Source organism: Aquarana catesbeiana, linkage group LG13, assembly GCF_042186555.1.
Source record: "Aquarana catesbeiana isolate 2022-GZ linkage group LG13, ASM4218655v1, whole genome shotgun sequence".
In the NCBI taxonomy this organism is placed as follows: Eukaryota; Metazoa; Chordata; class Amphibia; order Anura; family Ranidae; genus Aquarana; species Aquarana catesbeiana.
In genome coordinates, this window is record NC_133336.1 from 30,779,926 (window position 1) to 30,806,854 (window position 26,929).

At 43.9% G+C, this 26,929-nt stretch overlaps 1 protein-coding gene across 3 annotated transcripts in view; it reads left to right on the plus strand.

Annotated features, from left to right (window-relative positions):
- YLPM1 (YLP motif containing 1) overlaps window positions 1-20,870 on the plus strand; it is a 50,517-nt gene extending 29,647 nt beyond the window's left edge. For 2 of the 3 annotated variants that reach the window (XM_073610469.1, XM_073610471.1), the window contains 11 exons: window positions 39-175; window positions 259-321; window positions 664-783; window positions 864-1,040; window positions 3,458-3,541; window positions 4,038-4,121; window positions 4,322-4,444; window positions 5,883-5,934; window positions 19,949-20,076; window positions 20,234-20,384; window positions 20,653-20,870. In XM_073610469.1, coding sequence (XP_073466570.1) covers window positions 39-175; window positions 259-321; window positions 664-783; window positions 864-1,040; window positions 3,458-3,541; window positions 4,038-4,121; window positions 4,322-4,444; window positions 5,883-5,934; window positions 19,949-20,076; window positions 20,234-20,380 — 1,115 coding nt within the window. In that variant the 3' untranslated portion in view covers window positions 20,381-20,384; window positions 20,653-20,870. The remainder of the gene's footprint in view (window positions 1-38; window positions 176-258; window positions 322-663; window positions 784-863; window positions 1,041-3,457; window positions 3,542-4,037; window positions 4,122-4,321; window positions 4,445-5,882; window positions 5,935-19,948; window positions 20,077-20,233; window positions 20,385-20,652) is intronic. The other variant, XM_073610470.1, reaches the window with a different exon arrangement.
- The last annotated feature ends 6,059 nt before the right edge of the window (window positions 20,871-26,929 follow it).

The window sequence follows — 26,929 nt, forward strand, 5'->3', positions numbered from 1 at the left end:
TATTAGGAGCAAAAATGATACTGTTTGTGTTTTGGCAGGAAGCCGTAGGAATTTCCCAGAGGAACGACCTGTCGTACAACCTCCCATGCCTGCCCCGCCACCAGAGAAGAAGCCAGAGACCAAAAATGTAGACGATCTTCTTAAGAAACCTGGACGAGACAGTCGGCCTGATCGTGTATGCCATCTTTTATTTCCATACGTCTCTGCTGTATATTTTACGATTTTGTTCAATTAACGAGTACAAATTGTCTCTTTCAGATTGTGGTAATCATGAGGGGTTTGCCAGGAAGTGGGAAAACGCATGTTGCCAAACTGATTAGGGTAAGTGCATTTTCAGTTCACGTTCCCTGCCAGCATGGAAAGATTCCTACCTGTCAACAGGTTAGACTCCTATTAACAGAGTCCCTGTAGGTGGCACCTATCTGTCACTGATGGCTCTGCCAGCAGGGGGAGACTTTCTGGTAACTTGTGGCAAGCAGGGGGAGACTCTTTGGTCACTGGTGGGGCCCACAGATGTAGACTCCTACCGGTCTTTGGTTGCAAGGTATTATACAACCTATTGACTGACTTCAGGACATAGCCCAATGTTGTAGTCTTTGGGTTTTCCCTGACAGGTAACGGCACAGGAACCCCCTCTCACTTTCTGCTTATGTTGTTGCACAGGACAAAGAGGTGGAGTATGGCGGATCGGCCCCCAGAGTCTTAAGTCTTGATGATTATTTCATCACGGAGGTGGAAAAGGTTGAGAAGGATCCAGAATCAGGAAAAAAAGTGAAGAAAAAGGTGAGTAGAGGAGAAGTTGGGGGAAGGGGTCCTTTTGTACTCTCCCGCACCGTGACACGCAATTGGTTTTGTTGCTTCAGGTTATGGAGTATGAATATGAGCCAGAAATGGAGGAGTCTTACCGTAGCGGCATGCTGAAGACCTTCAAGAAGACTCTGGATGATGGCTTCTTCCCGTTCATTATACTGGACAGTATCCATGATCGCGTGCGCCATTTTGAGCAATTCTGGAGTGCTGCCAAGACTAAAGGATTTGAGGTACAGTGTGAATTCACCAGTGACATTAAATGTGTTATGTTTAATGGCCTCCCAGGACTTTCCTTTTATATATTAAAAGAGAAGTATGGGATTTGTGTTTAAAATTCATATTTGCAGTGAGGGGAAAAAAATATTTTAACCCCTACTGATTTTGTACGTCCACTGACAAAGAAAAAAATCTAAGAAGAAAAAGTCTAATTTTATTGGTATTTTTTTTTTTTTTTAAACTACGAGAGACAGAATAACAACAAAAAATCCAGAAAAACGCATTTCAAAAAAGTTATAAATTGATTTGCATTTTAATCAGTGTAATAACATGACTTAGTTACTTGGTGGCAAAACCCTTGTTGGCAATCAGAGGTCAGATGTTTCTTGTAGTTGGCCACCAGGTTTGCACACATCTCAGGAGGGATTTTGTCCCACTCCTCTCTGCAGATCCTCTCCATGTCACTAATGTTTTGAAGCTGACGTTTGGTAACTCTAACCTTCAGCTCCCTCCACATATTTTGGGATTAAGATCTGGAGACTGGCTAGGCCACTGCTTTGTTGCTTGAGCCACTCTTTTGTTGCCTTGGTTGTGTGTTTTGGGGCATTGTCATGCTGGAATACCCATCCACGACCCAATGCCCTGCCTGAGAGGAGGTGGTTCTCATCCAAATTTGACGGTACATTGCCCTGTCCGTTGTCCCTTTTTGATGCGGTGAAGTTGTCCTGTCCCCTTAGCAGAAAAACACCCCCAAAGCATAATGGTTCCACTTCCATGTTTGACTGTGGGGATGGTGTTCTTGGGGTCACAAACACGAGTTGAGTTGATGGCCAAGGAGCTCGATTTTGGCCTTCTCTGACCACCCTTTCACCCAGTTCTCTGAATCATTCAGATGTTCATTAGCAAACTTCAGACTGGCCTGTACCATGTGGAGGGGGACCTTGCGAGTGCTGCAGGATTTCAGTCCTTCACGTTGTAGTGCGTTACCAATTGTTTTCTTGGTGACTATGGTCCCAGCTGCCTTGAGATCATTGACAAGATTCTCCCGTGTAGTTCTGGGCTGATTCCTCACCGTTCTCATGATCATTGACACTCCACGAGGTGAGATCTTGCATGGAGCCCCAGACAGAGTGAGATTGAGTTTTTTGTGTTTCTTCCATTTGCGAATAATCACACAAACTGTTGTCACCCTCTCACCAAGCTGCTTGACGATGGTCTTGTAGCCCATTCCAGCCTTGTGTAGGTCTACAATCTTGTCCCTGACATCCTTGGACAGCTTTTTAGTCTTGGTCATGGTGGAGAGATTGGAATCTAATAGCTTCTGTGGACAGTTGTCTTTTTTTTTTTTTTTTTTTTTTATACAGGTAACAAGCTGAGATTAGGAACACTCCCTTTGAGAGTGCTCTTAATCTCAGCTCATTATCTGTATAGGGACCTGGGAGCCAGAAGCCTTGCTGATAGGGGATCAAATTCTTATTTCACTCATTAAAATGCAAATCAATTTAACTTTGTGTAAAGGTTTTTTCTTGATTTTTTTTTTTTTTTCTTTTGTTCTGTTTTGCTGTTAAAATAAACCTACCATTAAAATTATAGACTGATAATTTCTTTGTCAGTGGGCAAACGTACGAAATCAGCAGGGGATCAAATACTTTTTTCCCCCTTCACTGTACCTAGGTGGATGCTGCATCTGTCCCTAGCCGGCTCTAACACTGAGAACCGAGCGATCAATCACCGCCGATCACTCAGTTCTATGATCTCCATGAGCAGATTGCTGATGACTGTCAGTCACCGGCTTTCTGGTTCCCCTCCCCCTGACCCTCCTGTGCTCACTGGAGCGCTGGGCTGTGGAGGGGGGCAGGAATCAGGCTCTCCTCTCAGCAGCTCAGTGAGAGGCTGAGCAGGTGCCGGTCCAGGCATGTGGACGGATCCCGACTATGTGGTGGCGATCTTTCCTGAGCCTGGACCGGCTCTGTGACATCAGCCGACAGCGCCCTTCAACTTACTGTCTACTGAAAGCATGTCACAGCAGTGCAAAACAAATTGCACTCCTGTGATACACAAAGGAAGTACAGCCAAACAAGCTTTGGCTGTACTTCTCCTTTAACCCCCTAGGATTGGGGGTTAAAGTCCTTCCTAGGACTGTCCTTTACATACCCTAATTGTATAATAACGCCCAACATTGTCCTTTTTACATACACCCAAATTATTTAATAACCCCTAGGACTGTCCTTTAAGTCCCCATTATATAATAGGCCCCTCCAGGGGCCTATTATCCAGAATGTACCTTATAACCATCCCAGGGTGGCCCTTTACATATACCTCATATAATGACCCCCAGGGCTGTGCTTTACATTTCCTATTATATACTAACCCCCTCCAGGACTGTTCTTTACGTTTTCCTATTTTTTAAAGGCTGTTCTTTCTGCTTTAGGTCTATCTGGCAGAGATCACTATGGACACCCAGACCTGTGCAAAGCGGAATGTGCACAGCCGAAAGCTGAAGGACATAAATAAGGTAAATGTGGGAGTATCTGATTATCCCTCCTGTGTGGTGTCTGGCCCAATCCTTGTACGATAAAGTGGCAACCACCCCAACCTATAACTGGCCTTGGCAGCAAGGTGCATGTGGAAGGGCAATGCACAGCCAAAAGATTTCCCAGCACACTTGCCAGCCTGCAAAACAGCCACATTAGCCCTGTCTAACAGTTCACATTAAAAACTGAGTGCTTTGTTTTGCATACATTTGGAAATATATCCACAAGCCTCAGGGTCCATGCCAAGGGACTTCTGTAAATACTCTGGTCCTAATTTTAAATGTCCAGAGCCTCTATAGTAGGAGCACATATAAGAGTGGATTGATTAATAGCAGGTATGCCTGGAGGGAGCCCACCCCTTCTTAAAGGTACAGGGACGCACGTGATGCCAAGCAAGAGTACAATGGCAGTGAAGGCATCCATTGCGTCCCTGTACCCAATTCATCTAACTGTACATTCCTTACCTTCTCTCTCTAGATGTCTGAAAACTGGGAGCCAGCTCCACGTCACATGATCCGCTTAGACATACGCTCTTTGCTTCAGGATGCCGCAATTGAAGAGGTAATTATTGGGGGGATATCTGGACTCCACCCTAAGCTCTGTGCTTCCTCCTACTGGGAATATTGTGGGAGGAGGTTGGATTTCTTGCTTTGGAATGTGGTTGGGAAATAGACATTTTGGACCTGACTGTGGGATGTTGGGGATTCTTTGGTGATGAATATCTTGTATAATAGCTGAGCTGCTTGTGTCTGATTCCATAGGTTGAAATGGAGGATTCTGAGCCTTCATCCGAGCCACAAAAAGACGAGAAAAAGGAGGCAGCTGAAGAGGAAGACAACGATCGGGTAGGAGAGGCTGCAGTGTCTTACAACTCATGGAAAAATGTAGGAGATGTTCTATATAACATATTTCTCGTGCATACTGAAGGTTTCTAAAATACTTGGCAAGTCTTCCAGGACATATAAGATCCCCTTGCTGCCAGCTCTGTACCTGATATAACACAAGGGCTCAAAATTTCAAGTCCTGAGCTACTAGCCAGGCCTCAAAAGTTACTCGCCACCAGTGCCCCCCCTAATCCCTGCCCCGCCCCTAGACATGCCCTAATAAATTATCTCATAAAATGACGCTTAAATGTTTTATGCAAAAATAAGTTACAAAAATATTATAAATATTAACAACTTTATTAGTGCAGCCTCACCTGTGCCCCTCAATGCAACCTCACCTGTGCCCCTCAATGCAGCCTCACTTGGGCAGAGGAATGCATGGCTGGAGGAAGAGGAGAGCCGCGGGATAACACGCTGTTATCGGCGCTTACATTATAATCATCTCCGCTCTGCTCGACACAGCCCCGCCTCCTCCTGACCCCGTGCCTGTGATAGATAGAACGCAAGTCCAATGCTGCATCACAGGCACAGGGTCAGGAGGAGGCGGGGCTGTGTCGAGCAGAGCGGAGACAATTATAATGTAAGCGCCGATAACAGCGTGTTATCCCGCGGCTCTCCTCTTCCTCCAGCCATGCCCCATGCGGGGCTGTGTCGAGCGGAGACAATTATAATGTAAGCGCCGGTAACAGCGTGCTATCCCACTGATCTCCTCTTCCTCCCCGGGGGGGATCGCAGGGAGAATGGCTCCCGATCAACCCCGCCGGCGGTGCTCCCTCTCTGACAGGCGGTGCCCCTCCCCCCACCCCCCGACAGGCAGCCCTGCTCACAAGCCTCCATTTTCCACTTGCAAAATGCGAGTAGGCGAGTTGGAAAATTTGAGGGCTGATCACACTATTACGATTTATCTACAGGCTACTACTCTTTGCCCCAACATCCTTTATGACCCCTAAATGCAGCGTGATTTCTATCTATCCATTATCACATACGATCTTTATTAGTCACTCTCCCCTTCAGGTCACCCTACCCACCATCGCCTGTCTATTAACATCACTGACCCATCTGTTTGTGTCACCTGTCTCTGTCCCTCCCCCTGTGTCGCCGCCCCCTCGCCTGTCTGCCCGCCCATTCGTGTTGCCGCCCCCTCGCCTGTCTACCCGCCCATTCGTGTCGCCACCCCCTCACCTGTTTACCCGCCCGTTCGTGTAGCAGACCCCTTGCCCGTCTGCCCACATCACTGGCCTCTCTGGCCATGCGTCACTGACCCTGTGGGCTTTGTGACAGAGCCCAGTCCTCATTAGGCTGCGTTTTTTGGCTTTGGTTGAGTGTGATGAGGCTGTGTGGGCACATTGCTGCACGGTTGCTCTCGTATATAAAGGCATTCCTCTGCTGACTGCATGTTTCATGTTAACCCTTGCAGTTTTTATTTCCTGTGACACAGGTCTATCTTCCGAAAAGCAAGTGGGAGATGGATACCTCTGAAGCCAAACTGGGTAAGTGTCTGCTGGGGCTGATGTCATTGCTAGGTAAACTCACATTCCGGGTGATGTCCCTGGATTGGGACTGGTGTTGCAGGCATTGAATGTTTATGTGGAATAGTAATTATGCATAGCTTCCTGTGGAACATGTTGTAATCTTGAATTGTCAACAATCATTCCTAATAAGAAATTGTTCTGAAATAAGTTCTGGAAAAGCCAGTGTCTGCTGAGACTGGCTGCTCCTCAATGCAGAAAAAGGCCAGAGTAGAAGAATCGCTAATGATGGGGGAGAGTATACTGAATGGAAAGGCTGGACTCTTTAATGCACAAGCATTAGATCCCTTTATTTGGTATTTGTGCAATGTTTTCTGTACAAACACATTCCTGTATTCTCCTTTTTGTAGGATTTCCTTACTTAACAGATAAGGAAATGATAAGATTGAAGTTTATGTAAATGCTTACAATTAACTTTTTATTTTCTCCCTTTTGCTCACCTTAACCCCTTCACGCCTTAGGGTTTTTTTCACACTGATACATTTTTTTCTGCTTTTTTTTTTTTTTTTTCCCTTGCAAGAAAAATGTTTCCTTTTAAATCCTACGGAACTTTCCACGCTGCTGCATTACAGGTGCATTTTGAAAAGTGCTGCATAAGCTGCAAAAACGCAGCCTCCCATTAAAATGAATGGAAATCACGGTTAAAAACGCACTGTGATTTTTGCGTTTTTGGTGCGTTTGAGTCGCGTTCATTTTTCACAGGTGCAGGCAACCCAGAAAACACTCGGCAAAAACATCTGAAACGTAACAAAACTGATTTTGCTACAGAGCAGTGTGAAAGTACCCTTAGGGTGAAACAAATATTAATGCCTAAGCACAATTTTGCAACTTTGACGTGTGTTTAGTTAAACCGTAAATATCATACTTTAAAAAAAAAAAAAAAAAGAATCAAGCTGTCTATTTCTTGCTACCACCATAACCTTCCATCAAACAGCCAAAATGAAATTAATCCTGCTCCTGACAATTGCAACGATATCACATGTGTGCATGTTAGTTGTTTGTACCTGTAGTACAGTCCAGAAACAATAGTGCGCTTTTTTTTTTTTTTTTTTTTTTTTTTTTTTTTTTTTTTTTATCCTACCTAAAAAAAAAAAAAAAAACCACACTAATACACATTTTTTTAAAAAGACTGACCTTGACCTAAACACTAACTCTGGCACTAACCTAGATCAAACCTTCATTTAGGTTTTTTGTCATTTATTTATTTTTTTTTCACTCTGCAAGCATATATGATGCATCTCTCTCCTCCATGCACAGGGAGAGAAAACACGGGGGCAGGCTTCACAGTGACTGATCACTGTGGTAGCCAATCAGAGGTTACCATGGCAATCAGATGACCCGGAATCGGGAGTTCTGGGTCCCGATCGTTAGTATGGGGCCCAGGGCTCTCATGAGACCCCGTTCTCGGTGTTCTGGGTGCCTGCCGCACAGTACTACGCAAATATGTGGCCCCTCAGAAAAAAGCTCAGTATAGTGGGGCTGCATATTTGTTTAGAGGTTGGTGGGGGGGGGTTTAAATATCCCATTAAATATACATTTTTTTTCTGATTCCTACTGTATTGGATTGTAATTGTCTACCTTCATATTTTAAAGCGCTGCGTAAACTGTCGGTGCTATATAAATCCTGTATAATAGTGTTTGTCCAAAATAATACCATCCAGAAATCCTATGAGCTGAGATATTCCCCAACTCTGTCCCTTCATTAGGAGTTCATATAGATGAGAAGAGGATCTGTTTTCTTTGTATTTTATCAGAAATGAAGTAGGTAGGGCTGACACTTTGTGTTTTGGCGTTGAGTTGAGAATACAGCATATGTCATGTGGCAGGTAGGAGCATACTAGATTTCTGGAAGAGTAAGGTAAAAGCACAGACACTATTTCTGGCACATCAACAGTTATTTTTCTGTGCTTGCAGTTTGTTTAAAGGGATAAAACCTGAGAAAACGTGCTTAAATTCTAGATGTTTGTTTTCTTTTGCCCTGACACCCACTTAAGGTGGTTGTAAACCTACACATTACCCACTGAAGTGACTGGCCTCAAGTGATACAGAGTTTAAACAAGTTCTCCTATATAAGTTGTACCTGTTTATCTGCAGCCCTCTCTTCTCTATAGCCTCCTAAAGCATGCATTTTACACAGCATTTCTCAGCTGTAGAAGGCAGGGGCCGTAGATCTGACATCACACACTGCTCAGCAGAGAGCAGAGCGTTACCTGAGACCTGAGTTGGAGGAAATGGAAATTACCCCCCTACAGCCTCATAGGGAAACCTACATATCTGAGGCTGTCAATCACCGACTGTATGCTGGGGAGGGGGGTGTCTGGTGTCAGGTTAAATGATCAGAAGTGACTCATGCCGAGAGCAGACAGGAATCACACTAGGTTCTTTGGATTGTGGCAATTACACACTATAGAAGGATCTGCATTTTTAATTTGTGAACCAAAGGCTTCATTATCAGTGATGTCTCTAGTGAATGGGTGGGCTAATGCAATATTGGTATTGCCTATGTCTATATATTGGCTGCTGTTTTTACAAAGGTGGAGCGTATGCACTGAAAACGATAAATCCTGAAATTTGAATGAATTCTATTCTACTAATTGTGACTTCCTGTGTGACTTTAAAGGGTAAAACAGACAGAATGTATATAAAAAGCCACCAACAATCATGTCCTTTAACACTATCCAGCGGGAACCTGACGGTATATGCTGTGTAATTTACGCCACTGGCAAATTGCCAATATGGTGGCAGTCCAGCGCTTCTGTAATGGGGGAAAACCCTACAGGATGGTGGTGGGCATCTGCACCGCAATTGGTGGTGCGTATGCACAAGGACCTGCTGGAAGTCCTCAGAAGAACCTCCGGTATTCTACATACAATGAGAGGCCACCACCTAAAAGAAAAATGGCCACAAAAACATAAGTGACCACATAGGGTGGGTGGCCTGTGTACAATAAAGGGGAACACTGCCCCACCTCCTGCTGAGGGGTAATGTGGAGGGACCCTTGCATCCTAGGTTGTATATAACAACCCCAAGGGTGACATGGACCCCCAGAGAGGGGTCCTAATCCAAACCTAAAAAATTTACTTTTTATGCAGTTTATAGCTTATTTTGGCAACTATAGCTTCCCATATACCCAATATCTTTAAGAATGAATGCAAAAAAACCCCCCCAAAAAAAAAAAAAAAAAAAAAGAATGAATTGATCCTTGACCCAAGTGTAGTCTTTAACAATGATTATTTGTATAACACACACATAGATATACAGTGCCTTGCAAAAGTATTTCATACCCCTTGAATTTTTCCACATTTTGTCATGTTGCAGCCAAAAACATAAATGTATTTTATTGGGATTTTATGTGATAGACCAACACAAAGTAGCACATAATTGTAAAGTGGAAGGAAAATGGTTTCCAATTTTTTTTTACAAATAATTATCTGAAAAGTGTTGCGTGCATTTGTATTCAGCTCCCTTTTACTCTGATACCCCTAACTAAAATCTAGTGGAACCAATTGCCTTCAGCAGTCATCTGGTAAAAAGATTTCACCTGTATGTAATTTAATCTCGGTATAAATACAGCTGTTTTGTGAAGCCCTCAGAGGTTAGTTAGAGAACCTTAGTGAACAAACAGTATCATGAAGGCCAAGACAGGTCAGGGATAAAGTTGTGGAGAAGTTTAAAGCTTGGGATATTTTTTTTATAACCTAACCCTACTTTGAACATCTCACGGAGCTCTGTTCAATCCATCATCTGAAAATGGAAAGAGTATGGCACAACTGCAAACCTACCAAGACATGGCCGTCCACCTAAACTGACAGGCCGGGCAAGGAGAACATTCATCAGAGAAGCAGCCAAGAGGTCCATGGTAACTCTGGAGGAGCTGCAGAGATCCACAGCTCAGGTGGGAGAATCTGTCCACAGGACAACTATTAGTTGTGCTCTCCACAAATCTGGGCTTTATGGGGGAGTGGCAAAAAGAAAGACATAAGAAGTCCCGTTTGCAGTTTGTGAGAAGCCATGTGGGGGACACATCAAACATGTGAAGGTGTTCTGGTCAGATGAGACCAAAATTGAACCTTTTGTCTGAAAGCAAAACACTGTGTGGCAGGAAACACTGAACATCATGTGTTAGAAAGGTGCAGTCAAAGTCCAGACCAAAATCTATTTGGGAATCTGTGGCAAGACTTGAAAATTGCTGTTCACAGAGGCTCTCCATCCAATCTGACAGAGCTTGAGCTATTTTGTAAAGAAGAATGGGCAAAAATGTCACTCTAGATGTGCAAAGCTGGTAGAGACATCCCCAAAAAAGACTTGCAGCTGTAATTGCAGTGAAAGGCGGTTCTACAAAGTATTGACTCAGGGGGGCGCCATACAAATGTACCCCACACTTTTCACATATTTATTTGTAAATAATTTTGAAAACAATTTATAATTTTCCTTCCACTTGACAATTTATGTGCCACTTTATGGTCATCACATAAAATCCCAATATAATACATTTACAAAATGTGGAAAATGTCAAGGGGTATGAATACTTTTTCAAGTCATTGTAGATCTATATGTAGTCTTCAAAAGGGTTCTGTGCTTTTTTATATTTGTATAATGATATATAGAGAGCGAGAAATGGAGAGGGAGAGAAACGGAGAGAGAGAAATGGGGGGGGGAGGGAGAGATGGATATCTATATATCTACCTATATCTATTTATTTTATTTTTTTAATATGTGTGTGTGTAGTAAATTATATCGCTGTGCATAATAGAAGTAATTCTTCAAAGTACAAATTTTGACTTAAAGCGGGCTTCCAGTGTAGCTACTGACTTTTAATAAACAGCCACTCACCTGTCCCACGGTCCAGTGTTGCACTCACCCGTGCTGTGTTCGCCCCGTGTCCTCCCTCGGCGACGCCGGGAATCTCTACTATGGGCACCCGGCTGTCACAGCTTGCGGCTTCACAACTGGGTGCCCACTGCTCATGCGCGATCGGCGCTGTGCTCGGTGACTGGTCTCGAAGCCTTCTAGGACCTCTCGTGTGTCCCAGAAGGCTTCGGGAGGGAGAACTTCCACTTCTGATCGCCTAGGTGACCAGAACGGAAGTGGGAGCGGGTACCTGCTCCCCCCTCCTCCCTAAAAGCTCCCTTTCACAAACAGGAGCCGGGGAGGAGGCCTTAAAGCGAAAGTTCCACTTTTGGGTGGAACTCGGCTTTAATTCTTCTTTCTGATCAGAAGAAAAGCCCCTGTCCCTTTTTTGAAGTGTGTGTGTTGGACTTAGACTCTCTTGAAAGGTTGTCGATACCTGGCCAGGATCTCCCTTCATATCCATTAAGCGAGCTGCACACTGCGCCGTCTCTTGGTCGCTTTTTCAAATTCTTTATTTAAATCGTCACATTACAGGATCTGTAATTTATATTATCGTAACCAATTACATATACATGTATTGCATAGAAAACTTATACATCAATCATTGACAAAGTGATAAATCAATTATCATTTTTAAATATATTTATGCAAAGCGGCACACCTTTTTCATGGCCATTTCACAGGCTTCTACATTCCAGCGGTGATTTGTAGAAAAAAAAAATTCAGATTTAACCATTCACACTGATCATGACTTGCATAGAGAACGTTAAATTATACAATCACACCACACACAGTGTCACTTTTAAATAACTTAGAATTTTTTTTTTTTTTTTTTGATTGATTTAAAAAAAAAAATTTGATTACAAACCGCTTATCCTGATTGGACGGGGGATTTGCAGGTCTGTGTATGTTGGGGGACTTCTATACAAATCGTGCAATGTTATTGGAAAGTTTGATGCAAAATTGCTAACACTGCACTTTTTCTTTCATATTTGATATTTTAAACATGGAGTTTATAAATACAGAAAGTCACAAACGTATGTCTCCCCTCACATTGTGTGTCTAAGGTGGCGTGGTATGGGACGGACAGGCAGTCTCTGGCAGCTGTAAACTGATGTGGGGCTCTTCGGGGGCCAATCCTGTGTGGTCTTTCTCGCCATTGTTTGGGTGGGGGATGGATTGCAATTTAATGGCTGTAACGAGGACATTGGCGGGATAGTAATTTCCAGCTGAACTTTAAAAATAATGCAGCATGTGGGAATCCGTAATAAAAAAATATATTGCTATAATGATTAACATTTTATTTTAAAGTCTGTGGAGACCGAAGCAGTAAAATCAAGTTATTTTAGGTATTAAGTGTGCAGCTTTAACATGTCATTAACCCCCCCCCAAAAAAAATAGAAAAAGAAAAATGGTGTAACTTCCAAAAGATTGTACTGTACATGTGTGTGGAGGCTTGTCTTCATTCATCTGTTCATTTCTTGAATATAAACTGGCTCCACCCATTCTCCCACTATCAGTGGCAACTCTGTTGCAGCCACTCTTCCGGCTCCTGTGTTGTCACTCTTGGTGCACATGCCCCATCTTTTGCTTCATTTCCCCTCTTGAAGCTGCTCCATGTGACTCTTCTCATCACTTGTGGTGTTGCTGCAACTGCCTAAGTAGCATCAGCTCCCTGCTTTTTTTCTTATCTCCGATGCCTAGAGCATGTGACCATGGCCATTGTAAGTGTAGCTCCTGACATGAACATCTGCACAACAGCTTGTTTTTGTAAATTTGCTGATTTTATTACATTTTGCTTTTATATGAACCGGAATTCTTTTACTAGAATGAGAGTTTTTCTCCCCGTGCTCCTTCCCCGATTGCCTGTGTGAGGAGTTCTCTTCCCCCACCCAATCCCCCTCACCTGATTGGCTGTAAGGATATTACTTCCCTCCACTCTTTCCCTGATTCGTTTTTGTATGGAGCTTTTTCCTCCAGGTCCTGCTCTGACCATGTGAAGTTCTCTTCCCTCAGCTCCTTCCCTGATTGGCTGTGTGAGAAGTTCTCCTCCACCCAACTCTGTCCCTATATGACTTTGTTAAAAGTATTCTCTTTGTACTTCTTCCCTGAATGACTGAGAATTTCCCCTCCCATAGCTCCTTTGCTGATTGGTTGGTAAGTGCCCCCAGCTCCTTCTCTGATTGGCTGTGAGAAGAGCCCCCCCCCCCCCCCCAAAGTCTGTTAGTCTTTAATGTAACTTTAAGATTAGATATTAGCTTTGTGTAGACCGAAACTGGCATGATTTTTACAGTGTTTGATACTCATGGAATAAGCAGAGATTAATGGTGGTGGTGGGGGGGCATAACTACACTGTGGCCCTTTTATAAAAGTGATCTATGACTCTGTTACCTGAATTGTTCACTGACAGACAGTACCGCTCATCTCGCCCATATCCTCTAAGCTGTAGCTCTAGAGGTGGTTATTGATATTCCTTTACTCTCCGTCTTCGGCATATAAGTAAAGTCACTTATTAATGGACACACGTAACATTGAGTAACCAATCATTCACTTGACATTTTGGGGAGCTCTCTATTATATGAAATAAGCCCCCCATATCGCCCCCCTGTCGGTCCTGTTTTTACCTATTTATAAGTGCTCTATTTTCGTGATCATTAGATATTGTAAGACTTTGCTGTCCTCCCCAATGTTCTGTGGGAGGGCATCCTCCCATGTCCCAGTCTGTCTCCTTCCTGGTGTCCTGTGGGTAAGTGATCTGTTTTCTCCTTGGTGTCCCCTGGGTGAGCATCCTCAGTGGTGTCCTGGTCTGTTTCTTCACTGGTGTCCCGTGGGTGAGCGGTCTGTTATTTCCTCGCCGATGACCTGTTGGTCTCTCATTGCCTTACTGAGCTTCAAGGGTGAGTGGTCTGTCCTCTCAGTTTCTTCTAAGGTGTCCTGTGGGTGTCCAGAGCTGTTGCCTCTTCCCCCAGTGTCCCGTGGGTGGGTGTACTCCCAATTCACAGTCTGCTTACCCAGGGTACATCAGGAAGGAGAAAACAATCTGTCATTTTCCTCCCTGGTGTCCCATGGGTGGGCATCCTCCCTGGTGTTCAGCTCTGTTGCTTCTTCCCTGATGTCCTGTGGGTAAGCAGTCTGTTATCTCCTCCTTAGTACCCTGTAGTTGGGTGTCCTCAAGTGTCCCAGTCAGTTTTTCTCCTCCCTGGTGTCCCATGGGTGGGCATACTCTTTGGTATGCAGGTCTGTTGCCGCTTTGCTGGTGTCCCCTAGGTGAGCAGTCTGTTATCTCCTCCCCAGTGTCCCATGGGTGGGTGTCCTCACGTGTCCCAGTCTATTTTCTCCTCCCTCGTGACCCGTGGGTAGGCTATCCATAATTTCCTTCCTTGTGTCTTGTCGGTGGGCGTCCTCCCCTGTGACCTGGTCTGTTTCCCCTTCCCTGGTGGCCTGTTGTCTTTCTCCTGTTCTTTAATTGGTGGAGGTGGAAGAACATCGCTTTTTGTCCCACGGTAAGGCCCCTTACACATGGGGCCATCCTGCTGCAGTGGACGCCTTGGAAGGACAGGTGCAGTTTGCGGTCTCACTGCAGGCAGCCTGTCAATGTCTGACAGGCTGCGGGGTGAATGGGGTTGAATGCTATATCAAGTGGTACTGGTGTTTTTAGGGCCCTGTGCATTCAGGATAGGGGGGGGGGTGTTGGGGATGGTATGAGCGGCATTGGTGATGGGGGTAATTGGCTGACCAATAAAGGGTGGGGGTTCAGCTGACTGGTGCCGCAGCCTAACGGGCACCAGAAAGCACCCCACCAACTGATGACTTCTGTTACATATAGAATACCAAATATTTCTTTCACATTTTGTGCTTGGAAATGTCATTATTAAAATTTGTTCTTCTTGGCCTTTTAACGTTTGTCATAAGAGCAGCTTAAATGTAAGGTAAAATTTGTACACATTAATCAATTGAAATTACATTTTCTGACGTGTCCACTGGGGAAGGTGATTTTTATACGTGCCGATGACTTCCTGTCTGTGAGCATTGATGATGCATTTGGCTCTGCAGCAGTTAATGTCATGTAGATTATTGTATTATCTAAGTGGCCGCATATCTACCCATAAAGAATGTTATGTTTGCTGTTCCTTTTTAATTGACGCTGTACACCACTGTTTGTATATTGCTGGAAGCATTACCCTCGGAAGTGGCGGTGGAGGGTATCTAAGGGATGATTTCTGTATGCTGAATGGTTGAAGACACCATTTGGCAGGCAATGGTCAAGTCATTGTAGTAGAGTACATAGGACTGCAAGAGCAAGGCCAAATGGTGGCAAAACTTTGCAAACTTGATTGGCTTAGTTCAAGCGGTAGTAAAGGCCATTTTAAAAAAACTAAAAATCTTTCCCCTGCAAGTTAAGAGCATAATGTGCTGGTATGAATTGCATACTAGCACATTATTAAAGTCTTTCCTTAAAACGAAGCTCTTCAGTGGCGCGCTGTCACATCTGCCAAGGCTTCCATCTTCACCCGGTCTTTTATCCAGGTTTGCGAACTCCAGCTGTTTGGCGGAGCTGCAATGACGGCACAATGCTCTCGAGGTATGTTGCACCTTCAGAGCGCAGTGTGCATGTACCGGTGAAGTAGTGAACATCTCCTAAACGATACACGTATAGGAGATATTTCTTGTACCTACAGGTAAGCTTTATCATAAGCTTACCTGTGGGTACACGTGAGCAGGCGGAGTTTACTACTGCTTTAACCGCTTCAGCCCTGGAAGATTTTACCCCCTTCCTGACCAGAGCACTTTTTGAGATTCGGCACTGTGTCGCTTTAACTGACAATTGCGTGGTTGTGCGACGTTGCCCCCAAACAAAATTGACGTCCTTTTTTTTCCCACAAATAGAACGTTCTTTTGGTGGTATTTGATCGCCTCTGTCACTTCCCTCAGAGAACCAGAATCTGTGTTCACACACAGATCCCGGTTCTCGGTGTGCCCCGAGCAATCGCGGGAGCCCAGCGGTGATCGTGACTGCCGGGCACTTGCATCGGCTCCGTGGGCGAGCAGGGGGCACGTGCGCCCGCTAGTGGCCACAGGACGAAGCGACGTTGCATAACGTTGTTTCGCCCAGCCGTGCCATTCTGCCGCAGTACAACTGCGGCGGCTGGTCGGCAAGTGGTTAATATGGGGGGTTCTGGTAGGCTCCTGTTCTTTGAAGGGAACATTTCACCAAGGAATTGAGTGCATGGGTCTCAGAGTAAAATTTCAGCTATATCTGGCCATACACTTTGTAAATTTTTGGCTAGGTCTTGATGAATCGGCTGAAATTCGCTTAGCGGGAGGCGCTGTTGCCCCCTCGTGCTCCACATAATTCAATTGAAAAGTTGAAGGAGCCGAGCAGAAAGTTGTTGGCTGTTCGGGTATTTTGACAGCCGGTGTTGCCAGTGCAGGCTGTCGATTTTATACAATGTTAGGACATTTTTCATTCAGCCCGTGTATGGCCAACTTTAGTGCAGAAGAAGTGTATAGTCCTTTTCAGTGTTTTCTTACAGTATATGTAAACTTTTTTTTTTTTTTTCAGATTTGGAAGCAGTGGTGAGCAGTTAGAACCACTGTTGGGTCTTTATTGCTGTCTCTGTCCATGCTGGGGGAGATTCACTCCCAATTGTTGGGGTCAGCAATGTCTCCAGGTATACAATTGTGGGGAGATCCACCAATGGGAATAGAAGGAACTTCTTCCAAATCTCCTATAAGATTTTCTCACATTTTGAAAGACTTCTCGCTTCCTGTTGAGTCTTTAGAACAGGAAGTGAAGAGAGATTTTCTCATTGAGACACAGCATGAAAAACCTGACAGCCGTTTTATCTCTCTCCTACTCCATCCAAACATTTTGGCTTTAGATAAATATGGAGGAGATCTGCTTGATGTCCTATATCTACTCTTGATTTAAAATCCTTGTATCCGTGTATACTTTTTAATACATTGTAATTCGGGGCACAGTGATATTATCTTACTATATACACTTCTGTATTTGTGCAAAAAACTTGTGATTTTTTTATTTTTTTTAAGATGGGAAAGTATATAGCTTACTTGTTTTGAACTTTTTTTTTTCTTTTTTTTTTTTTTGCATTTCTTTAGTTTTGCATAGGCAAATGATATACATACCAGGAGTCTTCGGGAGGGGAGGAGGGGTCCCCTCAGCTAAGCACACCCTCCTGCATGCTTGAGCTAAGGGCAGATTGATTCTAGGAAGTAAATGTGACATTAATTATTTGCCCTTACTCAAGATGGCAATGACCAGAAATACTAGAGGGGTGTTTTTCAAAGTGATTTCTCAAAAAAAAACAAAAAAAAAAACAAAACATAGAGACGTAGATGAATGGGTAAGATTGCTTTGAATATAAAGTGTTTCTAAACCCAGTACCCTGCAGTCACTATATCTGGTCCCCCACAGAACATGGAAATGCAATTATTTTAGTAAATATAAACTGCTGAATACCTTTTCTCATCAGCAGTATATAGCAGTCTTGTGACTCCTATCAGTGTCTGGGTAAAGCTTGTAGGAGATGTTTTCATTCTCCTCTGACTGTCCTATAGGGCTGCAGGACCCCTGACCCTTTGTCTGGACAGTGCTGATTGGCCCTGTGCTGATCACATGCACCCTTCCAGGGGGAGGGAAAAAGAAAAAACTCTAGCAATATACACCAAACTGAGCATGTGCAGAGTGCCCTCAAGGCTCTGTATTATCAGCAGATGGATTGGGGACAGTGGAAGAAGGGGAGAATCAGGGAACACGGGGTCCAACAGTCATTTTACACAATGCGCAGGATTAACCCCTTCCACCGTGACCATAACAAACATGCTTTACTGCGTATACAGACTGATTTTACTGTTTGTGGGTTTATTATCACTTTTGTTGAATAGTGTTTTTTGGTTTGTGGTGCTCAGATGCAGTGAAGATCCGCTTTAAGTAGAAGTGCCTGCACCGAGCCCGGATAGCACCTAGTGGCTGATATAAACAACTCTAGATTTAAAGTGGTTGTAAACCCTCACAATATACAAGATAAAATTAGTTCTCCTCCATAAAATTGTACCTGTTTATCTGTAGCCATCTCTCCTCTGTAGCTGTGCAAAGTACAACATTAAAACAGCATTTCTCGTTTCCACGAGGCAAGGGGCGGGGATCTGATGTCACACACTGCACATTATAGAGCAGGGAGCAGAATCTGAGACCTGAATGGCGGACTGGACCCTCCTTCCTTTAAACCGTCTCATAGGGTAAACATGCATAGCTGAGGCTGTCAATCGCCTGCTGTGTACTTTGGTTGAGTAGGAGTCTTCCGGGATTGTCTGGTGTCCACATAGACTGTCAGAAGTGATAAATGCAGCTAGCAGATGAATGAGAGAGCAGACCGAAACCACACTAGGTGCTTTGGATAGAGGCGAGTACACAATATTGAAGGATATGCCTTGTTCCTTTTTTTCTTATTTCAGAGGTTTACAACCACTTTAAAGCTCAACTTCTTCAGGATGTTATAAACAGATTGGTTGCGTTTTAAATGATTTTGCTGTGAATATGTAAATTATTGTAAGCATCAGAAACTTGTCTATATATTATCCTGTAGAGTGGGAGGAGCAACTCTCCAAGCCAGTCTGGCTCTGCTGTATGCACATGTGCTGACAGAGGACTGGCTGAAGAACAGTGCTGATCTCATTAGTTTTGCTTCTCCCTCATTGTCCATCATAGGTTTGGGGGGGTGGCATGTTGGTGACATAGCTATATTACTTTACTGCAGTAGAGGGCTGCAGGGAGGTGTAGTCCTGTAAGTGCTGGCCGGGAAGGAGCCTGCCAACGCTCCAGACAATGACAGATGAGAGCTGAAGCATCCCCCTGAGTAAGCTCCAGTGAGCGGAGTGAACAGTGTTGAGGGCATGGCCTGGCCAGAGTTCAAGGCTTAGACTGCCACTTGTCTATACACAGCAGGTCTTGTTCTGATGTGCCTCTCCTAGGACCTTCAGTTCTTGGGGTTGTGCAAATGACAGGATTGTCCTTTTTGGCAGGTTAAAGGAGTTGTAAAGTCAGAAGGTTTTTTATCTTAATGCGTTCTATGCATTAAGATAAAAAGCCTTCTGTGTGCAGCGGCTGCCCCTAATACTTGCCTGAGCCCCAGCGATGTCCACGACTGTCTCTCTCTTCTGATTAGCTGAGACACAGCAGTGGTGCCATTGGCTCCCACTGCTGTCGATCAGAGTCAATCAGGAGAGAGAGGCGGTAAGGTTGGGCTGGGAGCTGTGACTCTGCTTTGGTGCACCCATAGTAAGCTGCTTGCTGTGGGGGCACCCATCAGGAGCACAAAAGAAGGGACCTGAGAAGAGGAGGATCAGGGTTGCTCTGTGCAAAACCAACTGCACAGAGGGGAGGCAAGTATGCCTTGTTGTTTTTATTGGGGAAAAAAAACAGACGTTACAATCCCTTTAATTCCCATTTCCTATTTAGATTTTAGCAACAGCTCCTTACAGGGAACCAGATGGCAATGGCAGAATATCAGATTTCTGCATTGCTGTATCTGCTCTACTACACTGTGATCACATGGCAGCGTGGCATCACACTGAAGGTGTTTCCTATTGGCACTGTATTGTAATGACGGCAGGTTTCCCGTTTTAGCACTGAGACAAATCATAAGATCTCTTGTAGACATGCGTTGGTTTCATGTGCTTGATGTTCATTTAAAACGCAGGTCAGCAAATTCCCATTAAGTTCAATGATCTAGATGATAATTCTGAGGCTGTTTAACCCAACTTGCCTTGCATATCTCCGGATGCAGCCGGTGTGTGTAAACTGCAGGCAAAGCAGGTCACACGCTGCGTTTTTTCCATTCGAATGCATGCATTTTGAGCAGCGTTCAAATGTAAAGGCTGCTTAAGAAGAAGCCAGACAACATGAGCCCTAATAGTATCTGTGGCTCAGCCAATTTTCAGAAGTGGCCATGCTGTACTGTCCATAGTAACCATTCTAGATGGCATCAACTTGGTTCCTTCCACTTACTGGGATCTGGCTGGTCCCCCTGTGCAGGGCTGTGTTATAATGAATGTCGATTGTCGTCAGGAGGGTTTGTAATCCAGCATACTTCTTTCTCCCCAGATAAGCTGGATGGCTTAAAGGGCAACAAGAGGAAGCGGGACTACGAAGCGGTGTCTAGTCGCATGGAAGATTATCTACAACTTCCCGATGATTATGACACGCGGGAGTCTGAGCCTGGGAAAAAGAGGGTAAAGCAGATTCAAAGCAGCGTCCTATAAACAAAATCTTGTTGATGAAGCCATGGCTTTATTATAACTGGCCATGGAAATTTTCTGCTCCATCTCATTTGCTACAAGTTTTTTGATCGTTGCTTTTTTTTTTCTTCTTTTTTTTTCTTTTCACCAGGTCAGATGGGCCGATCTGGAAGAAAAGAAAGATGCTGATCGGAAAAGGGCCATCGGCTTTGTTGTTGGCCAGACGGACTGGGATAAGATAACAGATAAAAGTGGACACTTGGCAGAGCGAGCGCTGAACCGCACCAAATACATTTGAGGTGGTGAGTGGCGTGTAGAATTCCCAAACTGTGTCTCCTCCATTCTTTGTCAGCCACTTAGAGATCACATTTCTATAAAATGGCTGATGTTTTTTAGGTTGTTTTGTCACTGCTTTACTTGGAGCCGGTGGCCTGTTTTGTAGAATTATTTGGCTCCTTTTTTATTTCTATCTGGCAGTAGCATTAAATGTTTTATCTGTTCTTATTTCTGTGGAATTCATCTCTTGCCGTGTTGCTTGCACTTGTTCTAAGAGGGATTTTTGTCTTCCAGGTGCCCTCCAGAAGGCAGTGAAGACGGCAGTGGATGCAGTTCTGTCCCTACAAATTTTATTTTATTTTGTTATGTAACGTAAAAGTACATGATGCAACGTCTTAGAATCGGTTGTAGTAATATTATTGTCCCAGGAAATGTGCATGTGTTGCATTTTATATTCTGTGTAGTTCATTTAAAGTGGTTTACTGGAGAAATAAATTCTGTGGACACACTTACCTAACTTGTAGATTCATTTATTTTGTCTGACCAAGAAGATTCCAGATGCACATGGTGGACATCGATTTTTCTGGAAGATGGCTTATTTTGACATGAGGATACCAGGTGATACTCACAACGTCTGAATGAAGCTTTATTTCTAATCCTTGTTAGACTTCGCTCTGCGTTTTTTTTTTTTTTTTTTTTTTTTTTTTTTCAGCATTTTTGTTGTGTTTTTTAATATAAATAAATACTTTTTTTAGTCATTCTGTGTAGTGTCTTCTTTAGCTTCTGACCACCAAGCCTCTTGGAAAATGGACTCTCCTGGAAATTAAATGAAACCTGGTTAGAAGAGCGTCATATTCTGACTTCTATCTCTAGTGCTGTATCATGGCATATTTTTCACATGCAGTCCTCACCGGGGACTTCTCTTGTGAATTTATGCACGTCTCTAGGTCGTCAGAGCGATTTGCGAGGAAGAAGTTGATTGTAATATTGTCCCTGAATTCCATGCGTGTCTCTGCGTGTCTAGGCGCGTCGGGACCCTATGGGGTAAAGGACCGCGATATGCCGCAGATTGACTCCGGTGGCAAAAAGCGCCCTGAGGCGATTCAGTTCGCATAGGTAGCGCTATACAAGTCACTCCATTCATTTTGCGTCCTCTTCATTGTATGGAAGAAGGTGATTCTAATGGCGAAGATATTGTCCCTAAATTCCATGCGTGCCTGCATCGTACTCCTTGCATGAAAGAAGGTGATTCTGATGGTGAAGCTATTGTCCCTGAATTTCACGTGTCTGCATCTTCAGTCATTGTAGGAAGAAGGTGATTTTGATGGTGAAAATATTGTCCCTAAATTCCATGCGTGCGTTCCTCTGAGTCCTCCATTGCAGTGTTTCGCAACTTTTTTTTTTTTTTTTTCCCCGTCAAGGCACCCTTTAAAAATTTATGGACAGCCTCGAGGCACCCCCATTCTAAAATGTAACAACTATTATAGTTTTACATAATGGCGCAACATCCACATGTCCAAGTAGGACACCCAACGTTAGAGGTTATTTACTCTTCCAAAGCAAATACACTTTTGCAAACTGGTACTGACTAGTATTCCACAGTTTCTCTTCTCCCTCAGTTTCTCTTCTCCCTCAGTTTTTCTCCATCACTCAGCTAATGTGACCCCCAACGCTGATGGAGAGAGGCAGGAGAGGGTCAAACAAGGATGTTATGCAGGCGACTGACATCCCCCTTTTTAACTGATGACGCCATTGGTCGTTAGGATGACGACAGCTAGAAGGTTGCAATGGTGCACAACGTGCAAAACCTGTGAATTGGTGTAACTAAAAGGCAACCTTCATCTACTTGCTGGCTTGTATGCAATTTTTAGCCATTTTGCCAAGGCACCCCTGAAGAAACCTTGAGGCACCTTGGTTGAAAAGGGCTGCTCCAGTGAGTGTAAGGAAGAAGGTGATTCTGATGGAGAAGATATTGTTCCTGTGCCATGTCTGTGTGATCTCTCTAGCTGTGAAGCGTGATGCCGCAGATGAGAACTCCGGAGGTACTTTATCTCTCAGGGTTTGTTGTATGTTTCTGCTGCAATGAGACTAATAAACAATAGCTGAAGGCAATAGATTTGTATTACTGTTTTCATTATTACACTGGTTTATAGCAAAGTGCTCTGTTTTTACTTTTTGCTTGCTCCTAATGATGTAACTAACAGGTTTGCAATCCACCTTGTAGTGTTTTTTTTTTTTTTGCGCTCGTCACTGTTTGTGGGCTATTTCTGAAATTGTGCCCTGCCAAGATTCGTGAAAGGAAAGAAGAGGGAACATAACTAAAAAAAAATATGGCACAAGCTCCACACAAACACATTGGGATCATGTCACACACAGGAGATCTGATTTCGGCAGAGCTTTCTCGTCGAACTTCCTAGTAGATGCATACTAGGATACAATCGTAGTGGAAGGTCGCTAAAAGGGTTTGATACAAGGTCTAGTTTCTCTTTACAGGTGTCCCTCTGGCTGGTCATTCCTGAAGAAGTGACAGAAGATGGGAAATGATCTTGGCTGTAGTATCGTAAAATGATTGTGGCTGAACACACAGTGGACGTGGAAGGCTGTGCTCTCGTGGGATCATTACATCTGTGACTACGCTGGAGCACCACAAGCTGTCTGAATCTTTTTTCACTTTATAGTGAACTATCGCGACACCGTCAAATTTGTTAATGAGGAGAAATACACTTCAGCGATAAAGGGAAACCTAAAATTACATCCTTATTTTTAGTTTAACTCCAAACACTCAAAAACAACTGAAAAAAATCGAATGTATTTGTAGGACGCAAACAGCGGTTAGGCACTTACAGAGATAACAAATTAAGCATGTACGTGTCCTTGTACTTCATAGATTGTGCTCATGTGGGTTTAATGAACACCAAAACATATAAAACATCTGTTGTGACAGGACAATATAAATGTTTACAACAGAGACACAAAGTATTTTATTAAATATATATGTACATTTTAGAAGCTGTGTTTTTATTTAAGCTTTGGGAATATATGCGATACAGAATCGTGAGGTTGAGTAACAGCTATCTAAAACGTGCAGTCGTCTGAATGCAAAGACAGCTTGTGGCCACACTGGAACATCCCAGTGCTAAACGGTGATTTGATAAGTCAGGAGAACAAGGTTAGTAGGGAACCATATTTAAATTGCAAGAATGCTCAAGATAATGGTTACCACGCTGCAATATAAAAAGGCTGAGACAGCCAGTGACAACCCTGCTGCCAGGAAATCATGGTAACCTCAAGTCATAGGGAGGCTAGGCATAGTGGTCACAACATTTTACAGTGCCTCATTTTTGGCTGTTTTGGTAAGCTAACCCTTGTTAAAACTGTCAAAGCTAGCCTTTGTGGTGGTGGAACTATAGCATGTTGGCTTAAAAAAATTATTGAAACAGAAAAAAAAGAACTCAAAGATAGTGGGAACCACGTCGGAATATTAGAATGCTTACAACACTGACATGTTAACGGGTGACCATATGGGGACGTTATTGGGCCAGAGTTGATTGTGGCTGTGCTGGAAAGTCAGAAGACCAGGGAAGCTAGTGACTGCACTGTAACGTAACCTACGAAGGCTGAAGTTCAGTGGTGACCACACCAGAACATCTTTTAGAGCTTGGTTTGGATTTCATTAGAACATTAGCAGGTTCAGACTGCATTTGATGAAGATAGAAATGTGAGAGTATGTGGATATGCTAAAGAAGCACTGAGGAGGACATAAGAATGAGTTTCCTGGGTTGTGCCGGAGATTGGAGACTAGGACTGTTGACAATAGAGGAGGGCCAGGAATCAAACTACTAACTTGGCACATCAGTGTATTTTCCTAGCCTCTGTAGACTGACCTTTCCCTCAAGAGCTTCGGCTACTGGAACAGGGAAAGTGAAACTCCGTCCCTGGGGTTACTAACAATACCAGAGCCTGTGTGTGCGCCAGGACAATGCTGTTGGGTTGCTCAAACCTGTAGACCGTAATGGCAAAGTAGCATTTTTTGTGACCAGAAGTTTGAAACCAAGAAGCCCAGACCAAGTTTAGCAGCTGTGGACTGCATCAGTTTTTGTGACCGACGGTGGATCTGAGAACTAGGAGCACACGGTTTCACATTTTATTGCTGCAAGGTCAATGTTCTGACGGCAGGTGGCATTTTACGTTTTGGACTTCAAGTTTTGCTGCGATCACGAATTAAATTAAGAAACTTTATCTGCTGTTAATATTTTTTGGGGGGCTTCTATGGCCTTCCATGAGTTTTTTAGCTCATGGATGTCAATTTGTCCTCCACGATTCTTGAGACAGATGACTGTCCCCATGTCTTCCATAAGTCTCCCAGCAGATTAACTTACCCATGTTCTCCAAGTCTTCTCGGCAGACGAGCGTCCCCGTGGTTTTCAGGAGTTCCCAGCAGATGGACATCTCCCAGCAAGTGGCCAACTTTGTGTCCTCCATGGGTGCCCTGCACGAATCTTAAGACAGCTGGATGTCACTGTGTCCTCCATAGATCTCCAAGCAAAATGTAAGGCCCTGTGTCCTTTTACAAGTTCTCTGGCAGATTAATGTACCAGTGTCCTCCATAAGTTCCCCCCAGCAAATGTACAACGTGGTGTTCTCCATGAGGCCCCTGGTAGATGAATCTCCCTGCGTCCACCACGAAGCCCCCAGCCGATGGACATTCATGTCTCCTCCCACTACATAGACAGCCACGAGTCTCTGGCTAGCTGGACGTCCATATTTTCCACGAGTCTCCAAGCAACTAGACAGCCATGTCGTCTCCTCTAGGAATCCCCTGCCAAAGGAATGTCCTTGTGTAATCCATGCTTCTGCCAGCAGATGGATATTCCCCTGTCCTCTGGGACTTTTCTCGCAGCTTTATGTCTCCATGTCCCCAGGACTCCCCTGCCAGAGGTGCATCCTAGAGATTGGCCCCAGCAAAGCTTGAGTGGAAACAATAAGACTATATTCCTCCTGGGCTATATCAGTGTTCCAAATTGTCAGCGAGCCAATTGAATGCGTCATTCTTGCCTGTGGTACTGAGAATTGGGGGGCTATCTGTGTACAGGGCGTTTGGGTTTAGTTCCGTCTCTTCATTTGACTTGGTTTTAGCCAAGATGACTGTTCTTGCTAGAGAGTAAACATCCCTCCTTCCATTGTGTTATTCCTTGGAGGACTGCACCATCAGCGGAGGTAGTGCCCTACTAATGTTCTCTTATTTTAACAGCCCTTTATTTGCATTATTGGATGTCTTCACGTCGCTGAAAGGAGTATATAAAATAGAAAGCTACAAGTTTGCAATGATCATAGAATGAATTAGTGACAGTCATATTTTTGTGTTTTTATTTATATAGTAAAAATATAAAGTGCACATAGCTAGAGTCAATCGCCAAAATGAAATAAAATGACAATTGCAACTCCAAGCTTGACTAAAATAAAATGATGGCTGAGCCCTCAGACACAAGTCTTCTATTCGCCACTCTCTGGTAGAAGGATACGGCATTGAACAAAGAAATTCTGCTTGCCTGACCCAATATGTATTGTGTTCCTGGGATATGGGCCCCTATTTATTTTTTTGTGTTCTCTTTTAAACCCCACCACTTCTCACCATTAGTGTCCTACATTTATTTATTTTTTTTTTAAGAACTTTTTTTTTTCTTCAATATGGCGTGAGGATGGGCCTCCATACTTTTCATGGTGAATGGACAAGAATGTCTCCAAAGTTCGTGTTCTTATAAACGCCGATGACAATGGATGGATTATATCTTCTTGCATTGTGTCTAATAAAACCTCAATTCAATCCTACTAGGCTCAGACTTATTATTAAGACCCCACAGTTCCTGGCATATTGGGAAAGATGAACAAAATTCTGAATGGAATTTCCGGTATGATTTGAAGTGCAGAATGGAGATAGTCTGTTGCTGGAGGAATCCGCTTCAGCAAGTATAGAGCTCCTTTTTCCTGAAATTCTCTTCGAATGAACAGAGGAAGTGATTTACTAAAACTGGAGAGTGCAAAATCTCCTGCCCCGCTCCATAGAAACTACTCGGCTTCCAGGTATTCTTGCTAAAGCTTAATTTAACAAGCTGAAGCTAATTGGTTACCATGCACAGCTGCTCCAGATTCTGAGTGCTCCAGTTTCAGTAGATCTCCCCCCGAGTCTCCCAGCAGTGCAGAGTATTTCAGAGGATGAGTCAGATAGAAGCAGTAGAGTCCCCAAGCACAGTATTGTAGGAGAGGAGAGTTAGAGGAAGGAGCAGAATACTCCTGCTACAGAGTATTTTGAAGAGGGCAAAGAGGAATGAGCAGAGTACTCCAGCAGAGCAGAGAATTTCAGTAGAGAAGAGTTAGAGGAAGAAGCTAAGTATTTCAAGAGTATTAGAGGTAAAAGCAGAGTCCCCTACCAGTGCAGAATATTTCAGGAGAGGAGAGTTGGTTAAGAGGATAGAGCAAATTCAGCCAGCAGTGCAGAGTATTGCAGGAGAGGAAAGTTATAGGAAGACGTAGAGTCCCCCAGGGGTGCTGTGTTTCAGGAGAAGAGTTTGCC